Genomic DNA, 13687 nt, shown 5'->3' with positions numbered 1-13687 from the left:
GGGGCCTTAATCCATTTTTGGGGGGAAGGGAACTTTGAGTTTCTTTTTTTTAAGCAAAATTTAATAACACCCCCCCCCCCCCAAGTCAATTCCTTTGAGTTTCAGTGTTGCAACTGTACTCCCGAGGCAGTGTGTTTCACATGTTAGCTGGTCCCAAAACAAGTCACTAACCATTTATTTAAAAAAAAAAAAAGACAACAGTGTGGAAATAAAATTCAATATAGTTGTGAAGGTGATAAACAAGTACCTTCTCCTCCTTTCTTTTCCGTTCATTCTCTTTGGCCTGTTCTTTCAGTTGTGTTACATATTCATCAAATATCTCCCTGCAGATGCTTTCTTCTCCAATGGAACTATAAAAAGACAATAAATAAGACACCTTCATGTTAAAAATTTCCCACTCCGGAATGGATAACAATAACATCTGAAAGTTTAAGGGAAGTCAAAAGTAAAACGTAAGATAATTTTCATGCACCCGCAACACCAATGCATTATGAAACATAGCATCAGCATATATTTCTAACGTTTTAAGCAATTGAAAAGCATAGATCAAATATCCAAGACTTCACAACAGGCAAGGGATATCTGCACTCTGACAGAAAAGAGCTTTTGAGTTACAAGCCATTCAGGGAAGATATGTTAAGGCATGTCTGTCACATCAAAAGTACTAAAAAATGCAAAAGATATACAGGAGTATCCAAAATAGCACTGCAGATTGTAGGAATAAGAAGATTCCTAGATATTATAGATCTTCAAAAATGCAAGTGCTAAGAGAAGAAGCAGAAATCCCAAGGGATGACAATATGCAATTTTCAAGAGTTCAGTCTGCAATTATAAGACTTCACAACAAGATGTAAAAACTCCAAAACCAAAATACCTGAACTCTCGGCTACCCTCAAAAAGTTGTATGCAATCCTCCCATGCTGAAGATGCAGATATCTCCTGAATCAAATTAACCAATCAGAAAGATAGCAAGCAAAGAGGGAATGCATTCTTAGAGAGCTATGTTGTTCAAGGGTTTTGGGTTATTTTTGGCCTAGGTAGTTTTTTGAGTGTTTTGTTTAGATGGAACTTCTCATCCTTGCTTTTGTGGATTTGTAGTCCCACCAATCTTTTACATATCTCATATAGTTCTTTAAATAATCTTTTATTCCTTAGCACCCAAAAAAATAAAAAAGAGAGAGAGAGAGAGAGAGAGATAGCAAGCACAAAAACTGCATAACCGCAAGAAAATCATGTGTTGGAGCATCAATAATGTAGTTGGCAATGCATGTACACCTTGATAGAACATAGTAGAGCGAAAAAGTCATCTGCAAGACGTTTGCGTTTCTTAGCTTCTTTCTCCTCCTTCTCCTTCACTCTTTCTAGCAAGTCATCAAAAACCAGCTGCAAAGGCACATAAAATTTTCCTTTCAAAGTGAATCCTTTTTTGGTATCACAATAAAGAGTAACTACCAAGAGCATATACAAACCTTTATATTAACATCTGATATAGGTGGAGATGTAACATCCTCCAAAATAGAAGCCTTAAAATCTTCAAATGTCCAAGTTGACGACAAACTGATCTATAAACAAATCACAAGATCAGACAACTAAGCAATTTAAGATATCAACTGGGAAAAGGAATTAATTAATCATACCTTTTTTAGCTTAACTGCATCTTTGATTCTAGTCTTGTCCTCTTGGTACTGTAAATAGCAAACATGAAGGCAAAATTTCAAACTTGTGAGAACCATAAGGGAGATGAGCTTGACCATAACACATGAATAATAATTGTTATGAAAGTATAAACACAAGATCAGCATATGATCTGAGGCTTTTGAACAAGAGCTGCAGACCCCGCATTCAAATTTTATTTTTACAATGCTATTGCTCAGGTTGCACAGCAATGAAGTATCAACACCATTATAAAGCATGGTTAAAATTCTAATATTATAAAGCATGGCTTAAGTTCTAATATTGTTCAAGCGTTGACTCTTAGATGCATACCAATATTTTACAGGAGAATTATGTGTAGAAAAGAAATTAAAAACAAAAGTATAGAGGACTATAATATCCAAAACTTTTTATACATATAAGATTAGTTGGAATTGAATGATAAAAAAGTCAATAAAGGAAGACAAACTTATGAAAACTTAATTCCTCGTATATCTTAATTTGTGAATGTATATTGCTTGAACGTTATACCAGAAATTGATATTCAAATAGAATACCAAAGCTAGCATCCATATATCACCTGTTTCTGTAGCTCCTCAGCGACATCTTCAAATAAATCCTTCGGAGTTGAGCCTGAGGTATTAGAGGCGACTGCCATATATGCATGTAAATCTTTAACCTAAAATCAATCATTAATGTGAGCAAACACATATAGAAAACCAGGAAGAATGCATAAAACATCTATATTCGGACTTAGCAGGATTGCAGCAACCGCGTGTACTTTTCTAAAAAAAAATCAAATTGCATTCTAACCTTCATGCAATAATCACGCCAGTGAGTTTTGGCTGTAAGAGTGCCTGAAGCAACATCTCCTTCCAACAACTTTCGAAATTCATCGCGATTTTTGCGCTCAGCCCTTCTTAGTACTTCCTGTGATGACCACAGAGTAAGAAACGAAAAATTCCCAGAAAAAGAGAGAGAAATAGCAGTCAAACAAAACCACAATAGCATATAACTAAAGCACCTTCTGGATCTTCCTTTGCTCTTCCTCTTCTTTCTCTAAATCAATAATATATTCCTGTCACAACATCTCAAACTCAGCTCAATTATTTGGTTAAAAAACACCTCAAAGGAGAAATGCAGGCTATCTATAGCACAAAGAAAGGAGTTACCTTAAAGATTTCCAGCCGATCGATTTTCTCAAGGCGTGAACATCTTTCATCAGCCTCTAACCTGTCCTGAACCTTTCGCCATTGGGTACTTGCCTGAAGAGGTACAGTAAAACATAAGAGAGCAATAGAACAAGATAGCCTGAAAAGAAACAAAATTGGCTAAAAGGTACCTTAATGAAGTCACAGGATTCTAAAAATTGCCTATACTCGATTAAATGCTGCCGGCGCTCCTCCTGTGCCTTTGCTCGTTCCTAACCAGTAAGCCCAACTTAATTTCAGTAAGAGCAAATGATGGTTGGGATGTCAGAGTAGGTAGGGCATAGGTACGCATCCACAATACAAATCCCATAAACAGACAAGAGGGCTTGAAGAGAAGCGTACCTTTTGTCTGAGTTCCTCCAAGTGATCATCAAACAGATCCCTGCGGTCTCTTTCTCGATCTAGAGCTTTGAAACGTTCATCATTTTCGAACATAGTCACTGCTTTACTGAAAGGTGTTTAAAATATTCAATCAGCAAAAGGACTTAACCCCAAAACGACAACAATAAATGCAAGCACAAATCAGAAACTTTAAATCGCAAAATCAGAAAATTGGAATTATGTAGCAAAATTCAAACCTCCATCTAGTAGATGATGTCAGCTCTACAGACTCCTGCAATAGTAACCAAAGTGAATGTGAGAAAGTAAGTGAATTGCATCTATCGATTAATATAGAAATCATCTCCAAAAACAGTAAACAACTTACTTCCAACATCTTTTTATAATCTTCCCGCGCCTTTTTCAGCTTAAACCTCCTTTCCTCGGCTTCCTGTTTTTTCCTTTGACCCAGGTACTGAAGCAAAAAATCAATTATATAACAAAAAATAGTTTGAGGAACAGACATATAGTAGGATAGAAAAAGTACCAAAAGAAAACAAAAATGCATGCTAATTACACATTTTAAAGCCAGCAAACTGCCAACATTTGATAGATACTCAACTAAAACATATTTCGGCACAAAGATTTTACCTCGTTAAAAGCTTGCTTCCGTTCTCCAAGTGTTTTTAGAGCACCATATCTTCTGTCATTAATTATTGCTTGCATTGCCTGTTATTTTGTATGAAATTAAGATAAATGATATGAGAAAGATAAAAGTAGATTTCAACAGCTCAACAATACCTGATCCCAACTCCAGTCAGACCCAACATTTGCAGACTCCAAAAGTGCTTTGAAGGCATTTTTAGCCTCCTAAAATATTGAAGGACAGTAAACATTAAAAGAATATTAATAACGAGGAAAGTAAAATTATTTGACTGAATAATAGCAAGTTTTCCACATACCAGCTTATTAGCATATGCTAAATGCTCCTGCCCAACTGTCTTCTCTTCCAATTCATCACCTATTTTTTCACCTGTGACAGCATCTTTCCGCATTTCCTGCAAGGCAACAACGTCATTGACAACACAAGGGAGTATATCAAGCAGTTAAAAATGATAACAAGAGAAAGAGAGAAAATTCTTTGATAGAACCTGTCTTTCAGAGAATATAAAAACTTCTGAAATCATGCTTTACAAAACAAATTTAAAAACCTGCTGACTAACACCCTTATTTTAAAACCTTTTTCAAACACAAAATTCAGGCACCAGGCCAATGAAGCCGTGTTTCTAAAGAGATTTACAGAAAATAGTAGGTTTCTATTATCTCAAACACAATCATAACATAAATTTTTGAAAAGGGAAACTGTTGTATACCTCTGTCTCTTGTGCAGGGACTTCAACTGCGGCAGCAACAACATTAGAAGCTGGCAAGTTGCTTGAATAATTCCTACAACATCCAAAAACAAAAGGGGACTCAACACACCAATTGCAGAAATATAATCATAATACTACAAAACCAGCTAGAGACGAGTACTTTGTTTCCGTATCTGTATTGACAGTTACAGCATCTCCTACACTTGAAGATACAGAAATCATTGGTGTAAGAGCATCTACAGTTGTCTGGATTCCATCTGCACTCACTGCCACAGACGAAGCAATGACAGGTGAGGCTGAAGATGCAGAGACCATTGCAGGTTGTATACTGCTGGCAGCAATTATAGGAACCACTGAAACTGGGCTTGATGCTACCACTTGAACTGTTGAAGATGAGATATCAGCATTAGGTGATGCTGTAACCGCTGACGAAGGAACAGAATTTGATGTTTGCAAATTAGGGGATGCTTCTGACTGTGTTCCTTTGGTAGATGCTCTTTCTGCTTGTTCACGGGCCAACTAGAAGCAAGAATTTTAAAAAATAACCATGGAAAAAGAAAAGAAGTAAGATTTCAAACAAATAAAAGTAAGTTATCGTTCATTCAAATGTATTTAAGGAAAAAAAAGAAAAATAAGAAACCTTCAACTCATCAGGTATTGACCACTTTGACTGCTTGGTAACCTTGTTGTAGTAATACCTGACAAACATTCACAAGTAAGTCAGAACCACAAATCGTGAATGAGTGCAGTTGTCAAGCTTGTGATAGGCCTAAAAAAATTTAGATATTTACTTTCTTCCATCAGGACTTGTAAATTCCTTCCAGTCAGACGCTGCATCGGCCCTCTGTCACAGTTACAAAATGAAAATAAGATCCTAAAGTTCTAAGATTCTCTCAACTAAGATCCATGCCCCCAGTCAAAGCAAGAAAATGAATAGAAATGTAAAATACAACAGAAAAATAACCCCATGAACAGTCACATTCTATGGTCAAAATCGATGTTATGACAAATTTAAGTCACAAGTGAACATTTTTCAATTAAACTTGTGAGGAACATATAATTGCCAAAGAATTGATATAACCAGCAGATAATCATACAAATCAAACAAACAATACAAATGGAAAAATTGACTAAATTCATGCAATAAAGGTACAGCAAGCAGCAAAGACACACAGCATTTCCTACCTCTCAATAGAGTGTCACAGCATGTACCTGTAAGCAACTTTAAAGCTATGATAGTCATGCACACATATATGGATAAACCAACAAGATAAAAAGATAAAACTTCAAATGGAGTCAGTAAATCATTTGCAGTAATATCCAACATGGTGCAAATAGATACCAGTAGAAGACAAATTTTACAATACCTTGGCAAATACTTGCCCATATGGAATACCTAGAATGCACGTTATGGTATAATCATCACGACAAATTAAAAACATGTTAAAATTGAAACCGTTCAGTGGTCTATTTGTAAAAGGTCTTCAATAAATCAGGTAATATACAGTCACAAACAAATTTCATTCTGGAGCCATATGCTACTGATGAACTAATCATTTAAACAGTTTCCATCTATACAAATAATTGTAGAGGAAGAATTATTTCATACGAACGAGAACAAAAGGAGGAAAGCAACTGAAACAGGGAGCAAAAGGGAGACCAACATTTTTTGTTTTAATATTTATTACCCAAAAAAAAAAAAAAAACACCTTTCAGCAGTTTTGGGGATCACAAAACTGAACAAAAACTATCATGAGAAGGATTCCTCTTAAAAAAATGAAGAAGGTTGGGGTTAGGGGTGGGCGTTCGGTTCGGGTTAATCTGAACCGAACCGAACCCGAAATTTATTTCGGGTTCGGTTCGGTTTGGATTAACCGGTGAAACCCGAACGGATTCAAAGCTTCAACCGAACCGAATTTTCGACCCGTTCGGGTTGAAGCTTTTTTTTTAAGATTTAACTTTTAAATTAAAAATATATATACATTAATTAAACAAAAAAATCCCTAAAAATCCCTAAAAAAAAAATCTCTCACTTCATCTCCCTCCCGGCCTCCCCCTCCTTGCTCCCTCTTCTCAGTTCTCACTTTCTGAGAACTGTGGCCGACGACATCAGCACTTCAGCAGCAGCCACAGCAGCCCCGTTCAGCACTTCAGCTCCAACAGACAACAGCCACAGCAGCCCACGACAACAGCACTCACAGCAGCAGCCAGCAGCCCCGTCCAGCTCCAATAGACACCAGCCGTTCACTGCAGCCCACTCGCCGTCAGCCAGCACGCCTCGCCCGCAACTGCGCTGTGCGTTCACCTCGCGTCCCACTCAGCCCAGCATAGTCTCGATCTGCCGACGCTGTAGCTGCTCCGACCTCCGAGATCAAGGTTTGTCTTGCCTTGCCGATGGCGACGCTGTAACTTGCTGAAACTTTTTTTCATTCTCACCACATCTTCACATAAACATAAACAGAAACCCCAAACTCACTCCAAAACGAAGAGCTAAACCCAACAAGATTGTTGCTATTAATTAAATTGTAAATTTTTAATTAATTGATTGACAATTATTCAATTATTTGAAGTGGGTTTGTTGTTGTTGATTGATAATTGAACAAATGGAGATTGCTATTAGTTAAATTGGAGTGGGTTTATTGATAATTGAACAATTGGAGAGTGGAGACGGTTATTGATTAAATTGGAGCGGGTTTGCTGCTGCTGTTATTATTAATTAAATTGGAGATTGTTAATTAATTGATTGATTAATTGATTAATTGATTAATTTTTCCTGTTTTTTAGATTAAATTGTTTCAATCCACTCTAACCCGAACTAACCCGAATTATTCTAACCCGAACTAACCCGAATTAATCCGAACCGAAATTGTAACCCGAATTATCAACCCAATCCGATCCGAATTGTCAACCCAAACCGAACCGAACCGAATTAAATTCGGTTCGGTTTGGTTCGGGTTGGCGTTTTCAACCTGATTGGGTTCAATTCTCCAACCCGAACGGGTTGAAACCCAAACCGAAACCCGAACAACCCGAACCGAAACCCGATTTGCCCACCCCTAGTTGGGGTGATGGTATCAAAGGCAAAACGATCTTTAACAACTATGTCTTCTCCCTTAGAAAAGAGAACTTGTCAGGAACTATATGAAAAGAAAATTAAAATCCAAACATTTATACCAATAAAAATAGAAATGGAGCAGACTGGTTAGATCACTTCTTTCAAGAGAAACAGAATATCGAACCCATAGACTTGATATAGGCAAGTAACCTCAAAGTGGACATAAGAAGTAAACAAATGGTTGCATACTTGAGAGATAAGAACTACTCCCAAAAGTGGGGTCCTGCAGCAAGTATAAATAATATGCGACACATAACAGACACACATTCAACGCGATAAAACCTCGATCAAACTGAAAGGGCAAACATAAACTCTTCCTGGGTAAGGTGTACTAATTACCTTCTTTTAGCAACAGTCGTTAATGAGCTATCCATTACTGTAATAACAAGCCACTAAGAAGAAAGGTTTGGAGACACACTACTAAGTAGTCTGACTCACCTCAATTGGTGTCATTAATTCCAAAGGTTTATCCCAAGTAGATTGTCTTGTCCTCTTGTTGTAATAATATCTAAAGAAATTCAGAAGATTCAATTAGTGTGATAAACAAAATATAAATGACGCCTTCAGAAGAATACAATAAAAATAATGCTGTAGCTAAACCAGGAAGTTAAAAGTTCAAGAATGATGCAAATTGTTTAAGAAAAGCTGATTCAGTACTCTGCCACCAAATTTTCTATCAGAATCAAACATGGACTAACTTGTGAGAATTGGGTGACATATTGCAACTGTCAACAACTAATAATATGCCAAATGAAATTGTGACAAGTGACACAAGGTAATAACAATAAAGAAATATGCCATTGTAGGATGTGCATTATAATTTTTTCTCCATTATTTTTAACGGCATCAATAGAGCATTCATCAAGAAAGAAAAAAGCAATAGCCAACGTCATCTACACTGTTTTCGTAAATGCCTAAATGGTGTTTCAATTTTCTTCAAATCATACCAGAGTCAAAAAGAAGCTAAAATTTTCAAGGTGTACTCTCAAAAATAGCAACAACCAATAATTTAGAAGGACATAATATATGTGGAAGGAAGGATTTCCATCTATTTAGGGAGAATAAAACTATTGGCATTATGAACAAGTCATACTAGCAATCGTTGACTTGGTTTAAAACCTTCTTTGACTTTAATTAAGAAAATCAATACCTACCAAAATAATCCTCTTTGGCTTTATTAAAGAAAATTAATATCTACTAAAGAAAGAAGCTAAAACAATAGCCCAACAATAGCTCATCGTACCCTGGCCTATAGCAATGAAACTGTTACAAAAGGCCTTTAAAAGCTCTAGAAAACAATATTTTTTAATGTTATCAGTAAATGTTTCTTTTAAGTCAAATATGTTTTGCTGTTATGTGATCCCTTGAAAGTTGAAACATTAAAAAATCTGCAATCACATGTGACAAATAAAAATACAAATAGGACCAGTTGCACCTATCACAATAAAATACCTTCTTCCGTCAGCAGCAGTATGCTCTATCCAATCAGTTTGGGCCACTTCTGCAGACTTAGGCTGAAAAGTAGATGCCTGGAATGATGTAAAGTAGTTGACAACATCAAAAAACTTGTACACAGGGCATTTCATACAATGAAAAGGGCAAAAAGTTTTCCATATAATATAATAAGCATATGAGCGATATGAAGTAATAATTAACAACAAAAGCAAAAAAAGATGGTTTTGACCATAGTGGGGGCAGTGTTAGCAGCCACTTGTTCATGGGTGTGCTGCAGAGGTGTACTGGTACTCTGGCTAATGGACACACCAAGTTGTCCTCCAGCAGGATTACTGGGAACATGCATTTGGGACATGGGCTGATACTGATTCCCAGTATTGACATTAACGGTTCCTTGTGGTTGGCCATATGAAGATGGTGCAAACTGCAGAGAAATGATAAAGAAGATATCAAGGACTGCAGATACTAAAGCAAACCAGAATAGTTAAATATGAGCAGACTTATGAATGGTCTTACAGTGTATGATGCAGAGAAAGGTCTTGCAAGACCACCTAAACTAGATGCATAGCTAGTAGGAGCCTGAACATTAGCCTGAGGTAGTGATGATCCAGATGCAATGTGATTACTTTGCTGAGCATTTGGCAATGGTACCACCTGGGGTGGTGGTGGACCATGGCTTGGAGCTGGTTGGCCGGGTCTTGCTGGTAACTGATGCATAAGTTGAGGAAATTGAGGCTGCATATTTTGAGATGGTAATCCAGCATTCATTACAGAAACACCTTGTCCAGCTGGTGGAAAATGTTGAGAAGCCACAGGAACATATTGTTGTGACTGTGGCGCTGGAACTGCAGGCCGGAACTGGAAAAAAAAGAAAGAAAAAGTAAATAATGTGAATATTGTGGAAAAAACCTCTAAGAGGATCCATAGATCAACCACTGGAGGCGTCTTCTAGGAGAAAGCGAAATTCAAACTAGCAAAAGATAATTAATTAAGTGAGCATAATCATAATATACAAACTACTAAGATTGGTCATACACTACCTGAGCACCAGAATAAGGAGCGTTATTGGCCATTTCACCAATGCAGTGGGCCTCAAAGATTATCTGTAAAACCAACAAATAATATATAGAGTTAGTGATCCCTGAAATGGTATGGTTAAAACAGGCCCACGAAGAAAGAAATGAGTGTGGGCGTGAATGTGTGCATGTTAGGAAGAAAACCACTCATTAGCTTGCAGTGCTGCTCCAAAAGTAATATGAGGCTTCATAACATATAAGAGAAATCATAAGTAAATGAGGAATTGCACTATATACGCAGCAACTGCCACGGTAATAACGTCAGCAAGATCTAACCACATAAAGGAATAAAATAGTATCATCATGCACCAATGAGATTATGAAGCAAACGAAAAAAAAATGCAGAATAACAACTATCTACAGATTAGACATAACAAAAATATTTATCCCAGCCATCTGTTCGGTAGATATATTCCTTAAGTGTATCAACGAGGCAATGAAAGAATTAAGATATCCAGTGCAACGTATGGTAATTGGGAAAGATGTCCAGGAGGAAATACACACACACACACACACACACACTCTCTCTCTCTCTCTCTTAATCTCTAAGTTTTCTCACATCGGCAACTCGAGACGTATGCTCTTTATTTTTCCTCATAATCTGCACTTCTTCCTCATTTCTTAATCTCCTGGGTGCATGATACCATTCTATGCAAACCCTTACAAATTTGCACCATTACTACAGAAACACCCATCTTGGGAATCATTACTGTGAAAATTTTGATTTTTCACCTTGTCAGTCCTCTCTATTATAAATTGTTATACATCCATTGCAAAGCTAAACAAAAACAATCATCTCAGATACATGAAGTCTTTCAACATCACACAAAACACAACTAATAAGTTCCAGTTCCTTCTCCTTACAAGGATATCTCAAAAATAATACATTACTCCACTTTCCTCCATTTTCCAAGCAGAGAAACAACAGATTAACTGATCAGGTAATTAAAAAAAAAAAAGACAAACCCACGTAATTAGCCCAAAGAAATCATTGAAGAACACATAACAATACAATCTTAAGTCATTCACGAAAACATCATCACTCCTCTGCTTCCCACCTTTTTCAGCAAATAAACCTCAAATTAATTGACAGATTCATTGATCCAATAACAATAAAATAGGCAAATGAGCATAAATTAAGCTCAAAACTCAAAACTTACTAACAGATTGCATTAATTCCAGATCCCAAAATGTGGGAAGCACCGCAACATCTAAGCGAACAATATACAAAAACATACAAATGCTCAAAGGTCACACACCCATTAAGGTAATATTGAAGATTCAAAGTCCTAGAGACATAGATAACAAAAGTGGCACTATCACGTTCTGTTAAAAAAAATCCCTAAATTTACAAACTTCTAACTCACATGGGGCTTCTAATAAAAGTAATCGACTGATTGCAGCCTTATGAAACTAAAATATCTAAATAGAGAGCTGACATAATAGTTACAAATAATGAGACTATTAATCAAATAGAGAGCTGACAGAATAGTTACAAATAATGAGAATATTAGTTCTCGTTAGATAACGCAAGGACGAAAAAGAGAAGGCGGGCGAGAAATGAACGTGAAGTGTTTGATAATTTGCGTGAGAAAAGCTATTTACCTAGAAGAAATTGAAAGACAAAAGAGCAAGGCAGCATATGAGTGACTAATTGAGCTTCTATTCTCGTGTTCGCTTTGTGTGTGTTGATTTCAGTGTTGAAGCTCAAAGGGTTCTGCAAAATCCTTTGTTCTTATTCTTCTCGTCTCTGCCTCTGCGTTTTGCCCAATTTTTTTTTTTTTTTAATGTGCCTGGTTTATTAAAAGGGGGATCGCCAATTTCCATATACCATTTATCAACTTTTATTTTTATAATGGCTAAAAAATTTTTTTACAGAATAAATTTATAATTTTATTTTTATTTTTAATTATTTTTTATTAATATTTATTATAAATTAAATAAATTACATGAATAAAAATTAAATAAAAAATTAAGTATTAAAAATAAAAAAATATATGTTTTAATATGAGAAAAAAATTAATAATAAAATTTTTTTTGTAATTATTTATTTTATGAATATTTTCTTATAATAAATATTTTGTAATATTTTACAATTAAATGTAAAAAATATAGATAAAATATTTTATTATTTATCTTATAATAAATTTTTATTTGTCATTCAAGTTTTCTTATAATAATTTTTTTCATTTTACTAATAATTTCTTATATATTTATTATAAGAAAATTTTCACAAAATAAATAAGTATAAGAAAAAAAATTTATTATTAATTTTTTTTCTCATATCAAAATATATATTTCTGGTTTTTAATATTTAATTTTTTATTTAGTTTCTATTCATGTGATTTATTTAATTTATAATAAATATAAATAAAAGAATAGTTGAAAATAAGGGTGATATTATAAATTTATGTTATTAAGAGGGTTTTTGGCCATTATAAAAACAGTAGGTGAGAAAATAGTATATGTTGATTACTGTAAGGAAAAAATTGACAATCTCTCTTATTAAAAATACATGGATATCCCTTTATTTAAAAACGAAATTTCTGAATTACCCTCGAATAAATTAAATTACTTGTCTTTTGAAATGATGATATTTTAATAACTCGCAGAAGTTATTTTTATCACTCAACTCTCTTATAATTTTTTATTACTCCATTTCTTCACTAGTATTTAATTAAGTAGAAAAAAAATTTCAGCTGATAGCAATTTTTTTTATTACACAAGAGGATTACTCAAATTACAATTCATATTACATGAAATTATAATTGATATTTACAAATCAGATTATTACTGAGACCAACTTACATCAATGCTTATGAAGCTCAATTTAAATTTTTAATCATCATTAATATTTAAGAAATGTTTACTCCACTCACACTTAGGTAAGGGAGAAAATTATCTTCACTCAATTATACATTATAATTGAGAAAAAAAATACCTCACATTACATTTGTGAGGGTTCGAACTGCTGCCCTCTAACAGCCCTTGGTCGAGTGGCAGTTGACAATAATTTTTTAGCAAATAGATTAGCTAAATTTAATTTATAGATATTGCTAATGATTATTTCATATATAAAAGTGTCATTTCTTAACAGTGTGTTCTTCTATTATTCTTTAAGACACAAGGATGAAATTTATTGAAGTAGAATATTAAAAATCTATAGATAAAAAAAAAAACCCTCTTTTTTAATTTTAATATAATTTACAAATATTGCAATCAATATCTAATAGACTCTAAATTCATATAATTATATCAAAAAGCCACATATTTTTTTTAAACACAGACATAATAGATAATTTAATTTTTTCCCCGTACCCCAACAGACGATGATTGTGGATTTGTAAATTGTAATAAATAAAAATTAACAAACTACGTCTGTATTTAAACATTGTAAAAATTCATAGCCTTAATGTTATTACTCCATTTCTTCATACAGATTATAATGTAATTGATTCTGATGAACAAAATTATATGCAAGGCTGA

The 13687-nt window shown here is 34.5% G+C and overlaps 1 protein-coding gene across 1 annotated transcript in view; it reads right to left on the bottom strand.

Moving 5' to 3' along the window:
- LOC18034707 (pre-mRNA-processing protein 40A) overlaps window positions 1-12007 on the bottom strand; it is a 13212-nt gene extending 1205 nt beyond the window's left edge. Inside the window, exons 1-26 of the mRNA XM_006422691.2 lie at window positions 11807-12007; window positions 10166-10228; window positions 9642-9983; window positions 9355-9549; window positions 9123-9199; window positions 8109-8178; window positions 5347-5399; window positions 5196-5253; window positions 4716-5074; window positions 4556-4628; window positions 4145-4240; window positions 3984-4052; window positions 3834-3911; window positions 3571-3657; window positions 3443-3477; window positions 3207-3312; window positions 2996-3076; window positions 2826-2918; window positions 2678-2731; window positions 2467-2583; window positions 2234-2332; window positions 1638-1685; window positions 1470-1562; window positions 1276-1383; window positions 875-939; window positions 248-350 (exon numbers count right to left, since the gene is read on the bottom strand). Of these exons, the coding sequence (XP_006422754.2) occupies window positions 248-350; window positions 875-939; window positions 1276-1383; window positions 1470-1562; window positions 1638-1685; window positions 2234-2332; window positions 2467-2583; window positions 2678-2731; window positions 2826-2918; window positions 2996-3076; window positions 3207-3312; window positions 3443-3477; window positions 3571-3657; window positions 3834-3911; window positions 3984-4052; window positions 4145-4240; window positions 4556-4628; window positions 4716-5074; window positions 5196-5253; window positions 5347-5399; window positions 8109-8178; window positions 9123-9199; window positions 9355-9549; window positions 9642-9983; window positions 10166-10198 (2592 nt within the window). The 5' untranslated portion in view covers window positions 10199-10228; window positions 11807-12007. The remainder of the gene's footprint in view (window positions 1-247; window positions 351-874; window positions 940-1275; window positions 1384-1469; window positions 1563-1637; window positions 1686-2233; window positions 2333-2466; window positions 2584-2677; window positions 2732-2825; window positions 2919-2995; window positions 3077-3206; window positions 3313-3442; window positions 3478-3570; window positions 3658-3833; window positions 3912-3983; window positions 4053-4144; window positions 4241-4555; window positions 4629-4715; window positions 5075-5195; window positions 5254-5346; window positions 5400-8108; window positions 8179-9122; window positions 9200-9354; window positions 9550-9641; window positions 9984-10165; window positions 10229-11806) is intronic.
- Between the last annotated feature and the right edge of the window lie 1680 nt (window positions 12008-13687).

Source organism: Citrus clementina, unplaced genomic scaffold (genome assembly GCF_000493195.1).
Source record: "Citrus clementina cultivar Clemenules unplaced genomic scaffold, Citrus_clementina_v1.0 scaffold_8, whole genome shotgun sequence".
Lineage (NCBI taxonomy): Eukaryota > Viridiplantae > Streptophyta > Magnoliopsida > Sapindales > Rutaceae > Citrus > Citrus x clementina.
The sequence above is the reverse complement of the archived record's forward strand: the minus strand, read 5'-3'. Positions and strand labels throughout refer to the sequence as shown.